The sequence below is a fragment of the Bidens hawaiensis genome, unplaced genomic scaffold, assembly GCF_021521415.1.
Source record: "Bidens hawaiensis isolate Kalapana, Puna unplaced genomic scaffold, B.hawaiensis_p1.1 tig00040035_1, whole genome shotgun sequence".
Taxonomy (NCBI): domain Eukaryota; kingdom Viridiplantae; phylum Streptophyta; class Magnoliopsida; order Asterales; family Asteraceae; genus Bidens; species Bidens hawaiensis.
Window position 1 is genome coordinate 194,600 of NW_027497051.1, and position 13,271 is coordinate 207,870.

Consider the following 13,271-nt stretch of genomic DNA (forward strand, 5'->3'; position numbering starts at 1 on the left):
CCAGCGGAGCGCTAGGTATGTGAAGGGTTTTGCCTTAACACTGTACCTGTGCTCGTCTTACGGTTACTTTACTTCCAAGGTATTCCTGGCGTCAATTCCCTGCGGGTGCTAGGTATGTGAAGGGTTTTGCCTTTACACTGTACCCGCACCCGTCTTATAGTTACTTGGTTGCCGAGGTACTTGGCTTCAATTCCCTGCGGGTGCTAGGTATGTGAAGGGTTTTGCCTTAACACTGTACCCGCATCCGTCTTACGGTTACTTGTTCACCAAGGTTTTCTTGGCTTCAATTCCCTGCGGGTGTTAGGTATGTGAAGGGTTTTGCCTTAACACTGTACCCACAGCCGTCTTACGGTTATTTGTTTGCCAAGGTTTATTTGGCTTCAATTCCCTGCGGGTGCTAGGTATGTGAAGGGTTTTGCCTTTACACTGTACCCGCATCCGTCTTACGGTTACTTGCTTGCCAAGGGGTAAGGGGTATTTTCCCGCTTACTTTTTAATATTTTCGAATTTTGAATTTTGAAATTCGAAGAGTTGGTGAAAAGATAAGTCCAAACCTCTGAAACGTCGTGCGACGGTTTCTTCTGACTGTGTCAGGACGTGCAGGGAGTTATGGTGACGTGACAGAACATGGTCATTCCAGTTGCTTTTTCAGGCGCGTGGGCACGGGATTTCGGGCGCGTAGCCGCGAAATCTCTGGCATACGTCCTTGTGACAGATGTTGCCAGCTTGCTTTTGCCACGCGTCCTAGTTTCATTGCACCTTTGATTTCTCTCTCTTCCGTATTAAATTCATCGCATTAATTGCGATTACTATATAAAGGGGGAGAGGGTTATTTGCAATTCACACTTTTCACTTTCATCTCTTCTTCTCAAGTAATTTCCGGCGAATTTTTCTGTTCAGTAAAGCATTACCCTGAAATCTCTTTTCATCTTTCTTCCACCATGTCTTCTCTTGATGCTGATGACCAGAAGACTGCTGGCGAATGCCAGTGCTCTCTTCCTGTCGATCTGTACCAGTATATCGTCAGGAAGTTCATGCTCGAGTCTCTCGAGCCTGAGTTTCCTGAACCCCACCATACTGTGTACGATGCCCCTAGTGGCAAGATCGGGGTTTATGCTGCATTCTTTGTCTACGGAAACCTTAGGTTTCCGTTGACAAAGTTTGTGTACCGTGTCCTGGAGAGGCACGGTGTGCACTTGACAGAGGTGCACCCCATGGCCATTGCCAAGGTCCGGCACTTTGAGTGGGTGTGCCGGATACTGGGCCTTGAGCCCCTCGTTGACCGTCTGATGACCTTCTACACTTGGAGGTGCATCCAGGGGTGGTACACTCTTACAACCCGTATCAAGGGTTTAAAGATTTGTACCACCGAGCGGAGTCTTCGCTCATGGAGAAGAGAGTTCTTCTTCATATCCGCTCGCGCCATCCCCATCGCCATGAAGTTCAAGAATGGCCAGGCGCTTCCGAACCTTCCCGCCCTCAACTACGAGGAGGCGGAATGGTTCTCGAAGATATCTCGGGTCCAGTCCCCGGTTTTCCGTTTTCCGGAGTCGGCGATGGTGATGCTGGGGATGAGCCGGGTGTGGAAGGCGGCGAATGCGGATAAGGTTCTGATCGTCCTTGAATATGGTTCGAACTCTATCCCTTATGGTACGTCTTGTTTCATTTTGCTGACTTCGATTTTTTCTAACTTTCTTGTTGATTTCAGAGGGGAACGATCTTCAGTCGCTCCTGAACCCGCGGGAGGAAGATGGTCCCGCGCGGATGGGTACTCGTGCTCTGGACGAGAACGAGTTGCCCATCTTAGAGCAGACCGCGGGTCGGTTCGTGGAGGTTTACCCGCCAGGCCAAGAGATCCTGAGCCACCGACGGCCAGGTAAGCCTATCTTCTACCCTGAACCTCTCAATGCTGTGCCTGCTGCTGGAGTTGACATTTCTTCTTCTGAGGAATCCGCAGAAGGTCCTCCACTGGTGCGGAAGAAAAAGGCTGCCGTCGGGAAAGGTAAAGAGAAGGTGGCCTCTACGGCCGACCCGGTAGTCCTATCTGACTCGGAGTCAGATAGTGCAGAGGTGGCGGGGAAGCCCGGTGGTGAGGAGACCACCGCTCCGGAGGCTGTAGCTGTTACCTCCGGGGAGGCAGCGACGACGACGGTTACCGGTGTCAAGAGGCCGGCTCCATCGGGTTCGCCCCCGCTCGTCCGTACGTTCAAGCTCAAGAAACCCCGTAAGTACCCCCATAATTCTTGTCTAGATTTGTTGTTTCAAATAAATTTTTCTAACACTTTTGCTTGTGCAGGTGTGGATGTTGACGCATTCCCGGGTGTAGTTGGAGCAAGTATTCCCCCGCCAATGAGGGAAGGCTCGGTCAGCCTTCCCGAGGCGTCGACCCAGGCGTCTGCGCCTGCTTCCGTTGGTTCCAGCCTTCCTGAGGCTGTTCCAGCTGAGGTGTCTCCGCCGGCCGTGAGTGCAATTTTTACAGCATCTTTCACGGAGCCGGCGGTTACTGTTGCTGAGGAGGCGACGCCAACAATGGCTACCACAGCGGCTGCCACTATACCTGCGCCACCGGCACCGACGGCCGGACCATCAGGTACGCGCCGGGCTTCCCGCCGATCTATGCCACCTTCCCATCTGCCTGACCTGTTGGATGGATTTCCTTTAGGTTCAGGTGATGGGTTTGGCGGCTATCGGCCTGTTATTGACCCTACAGGTACGTAGGGTTCTTTTTCCTTTGTATATTTTTGTCATCTTTTCCTAACTGCCTTTGTTTCTTTTGCAGTGTCGGATTCCAATGAAGTGTATGTTCCAAGATGGAACATACGCCGAGGAACAACCCTTCGCACCCCTGTGGAGTGCGTGGATTGGGCTCGCCACGCTGCTCCTCATGGTGCGTTGGGGGAAGCCATGGCTAGCTACCAGGAGGGTAGGCTAACCAATGAGCTTCGGGTTCTCCAAGCCCGGATGCAGCCCCGCGTCGAGCTGCTTTGTCGTGAAAACGACAAGTTAAAAGCAGCTCGCGCCAAAGAAATATCTGAGACGCGGGCTCTGCGGGAGGAGAACCGGCAGTTGGCCGCTGCCGCCGCCGAGAAGGAGAGAGCATTCAAGGCCCTCGAGGTTGAAGTCCAGGCGCGACTCGAGGCCCGCTCCAAGGCTGCCCAAGCTGTGAATGAACAGCTTCGGCTGGCTAAGGAGACTGCGCGGAACTCAACTGAGAGGGCTGCCAAGGCTGAAGCTGTTGCTGAGCCGCTTCGCGAAGAGAATGAGCAGCTTAAATGCAAATTAAAGGCTCTTCAGCATGCTCATGACGCCTTGGCAATGGAAGATGCCAAGAAGCTGCAGGAGATCCTTGACCAGAGGGGGGTGCTTGACCGCACTGAAAGGAAACTCAAAAGCGTCGAAGAGGCTGCCGCCAAGGAAGTTCAACTTGCCAACCTTGATAAAAGCGGAGCCGAACGTGCTTACAAAGAAAGTCAAGCTACCCTCCAATGGCTGCTTCGAGAAGCGTTGCCTCAGGTATCTTTATCTTTTTCTTTACGCTTTCCGCTCGTAATTAGAAAATGTTCTTTACTTTGTATTCTTTTGTAGGTTGTGCGTCGGGTCCTTTCTGAGACCTCATATGACGATGCGATGAGCGCAGCCCTCAACGCTTCTCATGAGGATGGGGAGAAGACTGGCTTCCTGCTTGGTCTAGGGTTTGCTGAGAGAGGCTTTCCGCCCTCCAACTTCCCTTTATTCAATGTTAATACTGAAGCTGCTTATGACCAAGCTGTGAACCAGTACGCTGCCTTCCCGCATCCAGTGGTGGAGAAGGTGAATGAAGCTGCTGCTGCTGATGATGGGCTAAACATCCTTAAGGCTTTCCTTGGGCAGCCGCTCTCTGACGGTGCTGGTCCAAGCGGAGGTGGCCCTGAAGCCTGATCCTGAAGATCCCTTCCCACTGCTAGGGTAGACTTAGCTTTGTATAGATTTCTTTTAGGCGGGTAGTTACCCGGCCACTGTTGTAATATATCATTGAAATATACGATTGTTATTCCTTTCATTGGATTCTTTGCTTTATAAACTTATGACTTGCATACTTAGTTTAAAATAGCAATTTTCCAAGTGTTTAGAATAAGAACCTTTGAACGTGGTTGATAGTGGGTTAAAGTTTCGCTTCCTCCTTCGTGATTGTGCGGGTAGAACCGTCACTTGCACTTGGTAGGATCGCTAAACTTTAACTTTTATCTAACCTGCGTGTAGGTTTTTCTTACTTTTTGAGGATAAGTTAACCTTTGAACGTGGTTGATAATAGGTGTGAAGTTTTGCTTCCTCTTTCGTGATTGCGCGGGTAGAACCGTCACTTGCACTTGGTAGGATGGCAAAACTTTACCCATACCTGACCTGCGTGTAGGTTTTTCTTACCTTTTTAAGAATTTTGTTTTGAATCGTTCGACGCGCGGTTGTCGGTAGGTTAGTGTTCATCTTCCTTTCATGATTCGTGCGGATAGACCGGCACTTTCATTTAATGGAATAATTGAACTCTTCTCCTTCAACTGACCTGCGTGAAGGTATGCCACGTTATTGGGTTCGTGCGGGTAAGACCGCCTTCCCACGCAACGACTTCACGTAATGTGAATGCCGTTACCAGTGTTGGATAGTTTTAACCGTTCGACGCGCGGTTGTTGATAGGTTAGTGTTCATTTTCCTTTCATGATTCATGCGGATAGACCGGCACTTTCATTTAATGGAATAATTGAACTCCTCCTTCAACTGACCTGCGTGAAGGTTTGCCTGTTGAGGATAAGTTAACCTTTGAACGTGGCTGATAATAGGTGTGAAGTTTTGCTTCCTCTTTCGTGATTGTGCGGGTAGACCCGTCACTTGCACTTAGTAGGATGGCATAACTTTACCCATATCTGACCTGCGTATAGGTTTACCTTTTCCTCTTAAGAATTTTGAACCGTCCCACGCGCGGTTGTTGATAGGTTGGTGCAGTTCCCTCGAATGATTCATGCGGATAGACCAGCACTTTCATATGGTAACTTTTTTCCCCTTCAACTGACCTGCGTGAAGGTTTATCATGTTTTTTGGGTTCGTGCGGGTAGGACCGCCTTCCCATGCAATGACGTTTTTTGTAATTATGCGGTGAAAACCGGCATATTAGTGTGTACAAAAGTATAAATGTAAATCATCAGCTTCGACGTTTGAAAGAGAATCATTTCCATTAGAAGTGGCTCTTGGCCTTTTCTGTACAAATTGGAATTGATTACATGCAAACTGTGTAATTGAACTCCCTTCCATGTTGGGACAGGAGTGCCATCGAGCCGACACGCACCTGTTTCGGGATCTCGTTCTTTACGCAGCATGTAGTCTCCATATTGAAGCTGATTTTTTATTCATGTTTACCCCAGCCATGGTTCCACACGCACCTGCCTGCCTGCTTAGCTTTTATTTCGCCACGAGGTGTGCGAGCGTCCCATCTCTGACGAATATTTCGACCATGTCTTTTACGTCTATGCATTCTTCAGTGTTGTGGCCTTTTGTTCTGTGATAGTCACAGTACTTGCTCCGATCAGCATCATGACGATGTCGGATTACTGGAGGCTTTGGCCATGGGAGCTCTTCAGTAGCAAATATGTCAGTGACGCTTTTGGTAAGTGGCGTCCATCTGGAGTTCCGGTGCAGCTTTACATTATCCCTTTCACCCAATCGGTGCTGTAAGCCGGATGAGGTGTCAAAGTTTACCCTTGACTGCCAAATGCCTTGCTTCCGTTTTTTGTTCAATCGGGCGGTGAGGACGTTGTCCTCTCTCGTCCTCTGGGTGTAAAGGTTTGTGCTCTGCGGAAGGTCTCTACCCAGTTGCTTCTCCGTTTCCGCATAGCGTTTGGCTGCTGTCATGATGCCATCCCATGTGGATGGCATTCCATCTTTACCCGTTAGGGTGCGGATAAGCTCTGGGTCCTGCGCGCCCTGGATGAAGGCTGCGCGAACAAGATCCTCGCTGATATTGCCCAAACTTAACTTCTTTGAGTTGAAGCGAGTGATGAAGTTTGGCAGAGATTCATCTTCTTCCCGTATGCATTTGAGGATTGTCCATTGCTCCTCGGTATACTTTCGCTGCTGGCTGAAGTGTTGGCTAAACTTCTGCTGGAAGTCTGCCCAGTCGTAAATGTGGTTAACCGGTAAACGATCAAACCAAACCCTAGCTATGGCGGCACTGTTCGGAGCCTCATTCGTGGCCGTATCCGCCTACTACATGCACCGTAAAACCCTAGATCAATTGCTACACTTGGCCAAAATGATTGAGATTGAGAGACAAGACCAATTACACCATTACAGCACCACTACTACTCAAAAACAAGAGCAGCAGGCCAACAATGTCGGCGATGTTATTCCGGTTGGATTGCCCACGCTTCCTCAAGGTAACATAACCCATTCGCATCCTCCTCCTCAAATAATCAATTGATGAATTTTATTTATTTATTTATAATTCAATTTTCCTGCAGCTAGCTAGCTCTCTGCCAATTATTTATACTTATACTTGATTGTTTTACCTATCAATCATGTCTAGGGCTTCTAATTCATTTTCATTAAACCTTCAACATTCATTGAATTGACTTGACTTGTTTCTACCAGAGAATGGGGGCCCAACAGGACATCATCCACCAGCTGCTTCTCCTAACTCTCCAATTCCAAGCGCACAAGGATCTGAAGAAGAAGACAACAACAACACTAATCTAGACACAACACACTTTCACTCCAATGGAAATGATGTAAGCTTTTCATTCATTCACCATTCACTTACTTAGATCATCTCCTCTTCTGTTTTAGAACAACGAATCAATCAAACATCTCTTCTTTCTTTCTTTCAATACCAGGGCCTAAATGCCATTCCAAATGGAGAATCTAGCAACATCATTTTTTACCGATCTGCATCATATTCTTAAGATAATAGCTGCTGGAAATACAAGAACTGTATGTCATCATCGGCTTGGTCTTCTGGAACAGGTGGATACTTTTGTCTTGAAGTTTTGTTGACACTAAATTTTACTCTTTTTTTGTTTTTTTTGTTTTTGATGAGTTTTAATTTTACTTTTATTAAGAAATTCAACCTTCATTTGATGCTAAATGCCGACAAAGAATTCCTAGCTCAGAAAAGCGCACCGCACCGTGACTTTTATAACGTCCGTAAAGTGGACACGCATGTCCATCACTCCGCATGCATGAATCAGAAGCATCTTCTTAGGTTCATAAAGTCCAAGTTAAGAAAAGAACCCGATGAGGTAATGCTCTTGATTTCTTTCTGGCTACGTGAAATGATATCATCCACAATGTTAACCCGTGTATCAATGCTCAAATAATACGCCGCTTGCCTACTTATTATTTTCCTGTTTTTTCAGGTTGTAATATTTCGTGATGGTACATATCTGACCTTGAAAGAGGTCTTTGAGAGCTTGGATTTAACTGGGTAACCTAATTATTTATTTGTATCTTTTACTTTATTTGAATATCTCCTGCACTGATGACAGGTTGTCACTTAGCTGATGAAAATTGTTTTGATGCAGGTATGACCTGAATGTTGATTTATTAGACATGCATGCGGACAAGAGCACTTTTCATCGATTTGATAAATTTAATCTGAAATACAACCCCTGTGGTCAGAGTAGGCTTAGGGAGATTTTCTTAAAACAAGATAATCTGATTCAGGGTAAGCTTTACTAGTTTGAATTTGAATGGTATGTGTGCGCCTTATGCATTATTTGTTGACTCATGCTTACTTACCATATTTGCAGGTCGTTTCCTTGCTGAGCTGACAAAGCAAGTCTTTGCAGATCTTGATGCGAGTAAATATCAAGTGAGTTTTGACTTGTAAAAGTTTAAAACATTTTAAAATGTCTGTATATTTTCCCCCCGCGTTATCACATTCCTCTTCAATTCAAATTTTGTTTTCCATTCTTTCTAGAATGATACATACAAGCGCGCCAATGCAATAAACAGTTGTTTCCTAACTTGCTGACTTTCGTGACAAAGTTGGCAAATTTTTTATCCTGCTAGAAATTTGATTAATATCTAAACCTATATTCCTTGATAGATGGCTGAATACAGAATATCTATATACGGAAGGAAGCAAAGTGAGTGGGACAACTTGGCAAGTTGGATCGTGAATAACGAATTGTACAGTGAGAATGTTGTCTGGTTGATTCAGGTACAAAAGTTTAACCAGTCTCATTAGTTATAAGATAAACATTGATGATTAGTTTTCATACTAATATATCCGTGCTGACTTGTCGACCTCCTAGCTGCCCCGACTATACAATATATACAAGGAGATGGGCATAGTTACATCTTTTCAGACCATTCTGGATAATATCTTCTTACCGCTTTTCGAGGTCGCTGTGGACCCTGACTCACATCCTCAGTTACATGTTTTCTTAAAACAGGTACGACTCATGGTTTATAGTTTCATTATTTTAACTTTTCTAGGTGTTATAATTGCAATTTGTTTTATAACTACAGGTGGTGGGATTGGATTTGGTGGATGATGAAAGCAAACCAGAAAGGCGTCCCACCAAGCACATGCCGACACCCGCTCAATGGACAAATATATTCAATCCCGCTTTCTCATACTACGTTTATTATTGTTATGCAAATCTCTATACCTTAAATAAGGCATGTGTATGAAATGTGAATTAAATTAACTTCTTTAATTGTTCATACATGTGTTAAATGTTAATAATCTTCGACTTCATTTCAGCTTCGTGAATCAAAGGGCATGACAACCATCAGATTCCGTCCTCATTGTGGGGAGGTAAAGTCTTAATATCGCGTATGGAGTATCATAACAGGCTTTAAGTGTTAGTTGACTGTTTACTGTTACAGGCGGGTGACATTGACCATTTAGCTGCTTCATTTCTTACAACTCATAATATTGCACATGGAATTAATCTCAGAAAATCTCCTGTTCTACAATATCTTTACTACCTTGCTCAGGTAACAGAAACATTATATTGTTTTAGTTATAGTCTAACTTTTGTATGATTACAAAAAGTCTGTATTATGTCGTTCACAGATTGGTCTTGCGATGTCTCCATTAAGCAACAACTCGCTATTTTTGGATTATCATCGCAACCCGTTTCCATTGTTTTTTCTACGAGGCCTTAATGTGTCACTATCCACTGATGATCCTTTGCAAATCCACCTCACAAAGGAACCGTTGGTGGAAGACTACAGTGTTGCTGCTTCTGTAAGCATTCTTGCTTATTATTATTATTATTATTATTATTATTATGTAATTTGGGCTTTAAATATATTGGATTTGATTATAGGTTTGGAAGTTGAGTTCATGTGATCTTTGTGAGGTTGCCTGGAATTCAGTACAATCAGGTTTCTCACATGTTTTGAAGGTAATATTATTTTCCACATTAGTATTTTTAGAAGTTTGAATTAATATTTTCTTAATTCTTAATAATTGTAATATGCAGTCTCACTGGATTGGCCCGCAATACTTCAAGAGAGGACCAGATGGAAATGATATTCACAAGACAAATGTTCCCCATATCCGACTTGAATTCAGAGATGTGGTTTGTACCTCAGTTTTTCTTCCTAATTAGTTACGCAATGATTTGAATATAACACATTTGGTTTGGTGATGCAGATCTGGAAGGAGGAGATGCAGCAGGTGTATCTGGGGAAGGCCCATTTCCCTGAATACATTGAGACCTAATTCCCCATCCTGGGACCTGGAGGTATGTATCATATTCGTTGACAAATGTTAGTTTACTGATAATCTAATAATATAATTTTCTTTTTCCAAATCTTCATCTTGTTAACATGTGTCTGTCTGCGCATTTTCAGCAGTAATGTGCTGATGAAAAGCTCAAGGGCGGGCTAAGAATATATATACATATACTCTACAAGTCGGTTCATGAAAAACACAGATAGAGCGGAGAGAAAGGTTTTTGGGTTGAAACCAGCAGCTGATAATGAGTGGAAGCTGCAACAGATGAGGTTTCAAGTTTTGAAATGCAGTTAGTTAATATATTGCATTGTTATGAGCTAGCTAGCTGTGATTTTATATTATAGACATTTTCATTTTATAAACCTATTTTCACTATGGTTTATCAAACAAGTAGACGACATAGTCTCTTCTTTCTCATGATAAACCTTGCTAAGAGTTCAAATTTATATTCACTTATCAATTTGCCAGGGTGTTTTAGAGGATTTGTTTTCATAAAAGTAGACCAACCAGCCAACCCATTACCCACAAAACACTCATCAAGATTCTTTCTCCATTAAGATTTGATAAAACATATCTTCATAGGATATATTATGCTTTGTTTGGTAAACAAAACAAGTAGATATAATTTATAATCATATCAAACACCTGTTCTGTTATTTATATAAACTTCCTGGTGGTAAGCTCTATTCCATATGTATACACTTTCTACAAACTTTCATTCTGTTCTGTTATGTTATGTTTAGTTTTAACTTTAATTGATATGATTAAAATGGGAAAAACCAAACTAACATTTCATGATGAAATAAAAGAACAATGTAACGTAATAAGCACATTTACAGTTAATTCTTTTTTGACTCACTAACAAGATCGGCCCAATTCCAAGCTATGCAAAATCTTAAATCCAAAAAGGTAAAAACATTTGCTGTCATTAAGAGGTGAAAATTTCAATTGTTCTTTCTTACTTTTACAAAGATGCGAGAAATATCTGATTCCAAGTATCAGGAACTCCCGGCAAACACCAATGTATGCAATCTGCAAATTTTAACGGATCGGCCTTTTCCTCATCGGTCAATAATTTTCCTCCGAGTTCTGTCCAAACGGATGAATGGGCGTCCACTCTGTATTCTGATAATTGTGTTATGTTGATCAAAGTTACTGGGGTCCTCATCTTCCCCATCACACTGCTCACCACACTCATCATCCTCTTGTCTGATCCACTTCCCCAATGCCCTTTCTTCTTCACGGGCTCGGTTTCATTGTAGCATTTTATCCCACCTTTGTTGTCCCAATCCGCGCTCCTTTGATGAGTAGGCGACATGGTGGTGAAGAAAACGCGTGTTTTGTTTTGATCAATGTTTGAGTCAATCCAGTTTGCCCATGTCCTCAAAGCTATTCTATAGGAAACCGGAGCCTCTAGTTCTTCATAACCATCTTCACCGTTGGCAAAAGAACCCCATCTAATACAAACAAACAAAACAAAATATTATGCGTTTATAGGTGGTGTAGAAATCATCCGAAGCTGTAGGCGATTATTGGAAGTAATTGTAGAAGTAATTAAGCACCGGTTTCAACAAAGTGGTTGTCATTACATTTACATGGGGAGCAACTTACAAGTATATAAAATTCATATATATTTCATTAAACATGATGAAAGTCGCTCCCCTGCAATAACTATGCTAAAAGTCGCTTCCCATTTCATGGCTTGCCTGCCTACTTTCGGAAATCACCTATAAAAAAGGATGATATTTTTAAACCACCAATAAAGGAAAAGAAACAAATTACAATGATTTGAGCTTGTAGCCGGTCATCCACCAAACATAGGTGTTGAAAAGAAGCACATCAACTCCTGCCCAGTGTTTGGCATGTTTCTCTATGGAGTCCACTTTCACTATCCTCTTCTTTGGATCTCCTATTATTTTTAAATCTGTGTTTGACTCTATTAGAAACGGTGCCCAGTAAAACTCAATAGTCGTGTTGTGATCCTGTAAGTTCATATCAACCGGACGGACGTTAATTAACATTTGACACGTACGGTTGTTTAAAGCTTGAACCAACTATTCATTAATACCTTTATTCTGAAGACGGAACGAACTTTTCCTCGACGCATTGATTTCTGATCTTTGGGTATGAGGAATTCGACCAAACAAACGAAAGATTGCCATTGGCCTCTTTGTAACGAGTCTCCTATGAACATCACCCTCTTTCCTCGTATTTTGTTAAGTGCAAGTCTTGCATCAAATCTACAATAATAAAATTATAAAAGCAGTGAGAAAGAAATTAACCATATATATATATATATATATATATATATATGAATTCGTACGTATTACCTGGGAAGGATGCAACCATCTAGGTGCCACTCCCATTTACGATAATCAGTATTATTTTTGCCATTCTTAACACACGAGACCTGCCTATCAAGATAGGGGCAAGAGAGGTCGGTGTACAAGGGTTCAAATGACGAATTGTAGACCCATTTCCCTTTAGCAACGTTGCATTCATCCGGATCAAACACGAATCTGTCATCTACAATGGACTTAAGTCTATCATCTTCCGTAGTCGAGTTCCTATCAACGCCTATTTTTTCAAAAAAAAAAAAAAACCATTGATTCATGTATACATATATATGCATGCATGAGCATGAGGTAGAACTATATATATACATATAATAAATAATATATAGAAAGAGATTATAAATTACCTGCAGGAGGTTGTTGTATGGAGTTAAAATAACGGGCGCAAGAGGTGGTAGAGAGGAGATTAGTATAGAATAAAAGAATTACGAAGGCCAATGAAAAGATTAACACATAAAGAGAGAGATATTGAGGTTTTGCAAAGACACCCATCGTCGACTTATCTGATTAATTAATTTTCAACGAGGACTGGACTAGACTTCGGCTGGATATATCATCGTAAGACTGGAGCTAGCTATCTATTATATTGATTTATTTAATTATGTAATTAAATCAAATGATTGGGATGGAGTAGGAGTGAAGCTAAAGCATGTATTTATATATATTTCATAAAGTAAATAGCTAGCACACAACACATGCATTTCATTTCAATAAGTAATCAAGTCTCTCTATTGGGGTCGGATATCTTTATCTCGTGTGACTTGTAACAACAGTTATGATAGCAGATGATGAAATTTTCATATCCAAAGAGCTACGTTCAACCTAACACTCAACATCTAAACAACATATTAAAACTATATTTGAATTATTATTATAATAATATCAATAGCAATAATAATAAAATATTAAATAAACAGGAAAAAAAATGATCGTATTTTAATTGTGTAAAATTCATATCTTACAGATATAAGGCTGAGTCATTTCAACTTCAATATGTGAATTTTGGTGTCGTTGTCAGTAAACATTAAACCTAGTTTTAGTTAATCAAATCATTTTCCCACCCTAATATATCCAATTCTAATCATCACTTAATAGTAAGTTACCTTTTTTCTTTCTTAGATGAACGAGAAATAATTCATGCATAGTCAAAAGTATTTTACATACATCATATGTATATGTATGTATGTATGTAATCTATT

At 42.2% G+C, this 13,271-nt stretch overlaps 2 protein-coding genes across 2 annotated transcripts; one reads left to right on the forward strand and one right to left on the reverse strand.

The window, feature by feature from the left end:
- The first annotated feature begins 6,148 nt into the window (after positions 1 to 6,148).
- LOC143591763 (AMP deaminase-like) lies at positions 6,149 to 10,005 on the forward strand. Its single transcript, XM_077071872.1, has 17 exons — positions 6,149 to 6,401; positions 6,616 to 6,752; positions 6,883 to 6,987; positions 7,083 to 7,262; positions 7,380 to 7,447; positions 7,545 to 7,687; positions 7,773 to 7,834; positions 8,072 to 8,185; positions 8,280 to 8,420; positions 8,497 to 8,649; positions 8,735 to 8,788; positions 8,860 to 8,970; positions 9,050 to 9,223; positions 9,306 to 9,383; positions 9,462 to 9,560; positions 9,635 to 9,725; positions 9,835 to 10,005. Exons 1-16 carry the CDS (start codon positions 6,149 to 6,151, stop codon positions 9,701 to 9,703), a joined length of 1,941 nt encoding a protein of 646 aa, XP_076927987.1. The 3' UTR covers positions 9,704 to 9,725; positions 9,835 to 10,005.
- Positions 10,006 to 10,680: 675 nt separating this feature from the next.
- On the reverse strand, positions 10,681 to 12,564 carry LOC143591764 (protein trichome birefringence-like 3). The gene is made up of 5 exons (XM_077071873.1): positions 12,420 to 12,564; positions 12,049 to 12,295; positions 11,787 to 11,958; positions 11,501 to 11,700; positions 10,681 to 11,175 (listed from the first exon to the last, which is right to left on the reverse strand). Exons 1-5 carry the CDS (start codon positions 12,562 to 12,564, stop codon positions 10,683 to 10,685), a joined length of 1,257 nt encoding a protein of 418 aa, XP_076927988.1. The 3' UTR covers positions 10,681 to 10,682.
- Between the last annotated feature and the right edge of the window lie 707 nt (positions 12,565 to 13,271).

Excerpts from the sequence above, each read along its gene's own strand:
- LOC143591763 (XM_077071872.1), top strand. The coding sequence starts at position 6,149 with ATGTGGTTAACCGGTAAACGATCAAACCAAACCCTAGCTATGGCGGCA. Across the intron at positions 6,402-6,615 it reads ATTGCCCACGCTTCCTCAAG|AGAATGGGGGCCCAACAGGA; the intron begins GTAACATAACCC and ends TGTTTCTACCAG. Across the intron at positions 8,421-8,496 it reads TACATGTTTTCTTAAAACAG|GTGGTGGGATTGGATTTGGT; the intron begins GTACGACTCATG and ends TTATAACTACAG.
- LOC143591764 (XM_077071873.1), bottom strand. The coding sequence starts at position 12,564 with ATGGGTGTCTTTGCAAAACCTCAATATCTCTCTCTTTATGTGTTAATC. Across the intron at positions 12,296-12,419 it reads CATACAACAACCTCCTGCAG|GCGTTGATAGGAACTCGACT; the intron begins GTAATTTATAAT and ends TTGAAAAAATAG. Across the intron at positions 11,701-11,786 it reads GTTCCGTCTTCAGAATAAAG|GATCACAACACGACTATTGA; the intron begins GTATTAATGAAT and ends ATGAACTTACAG.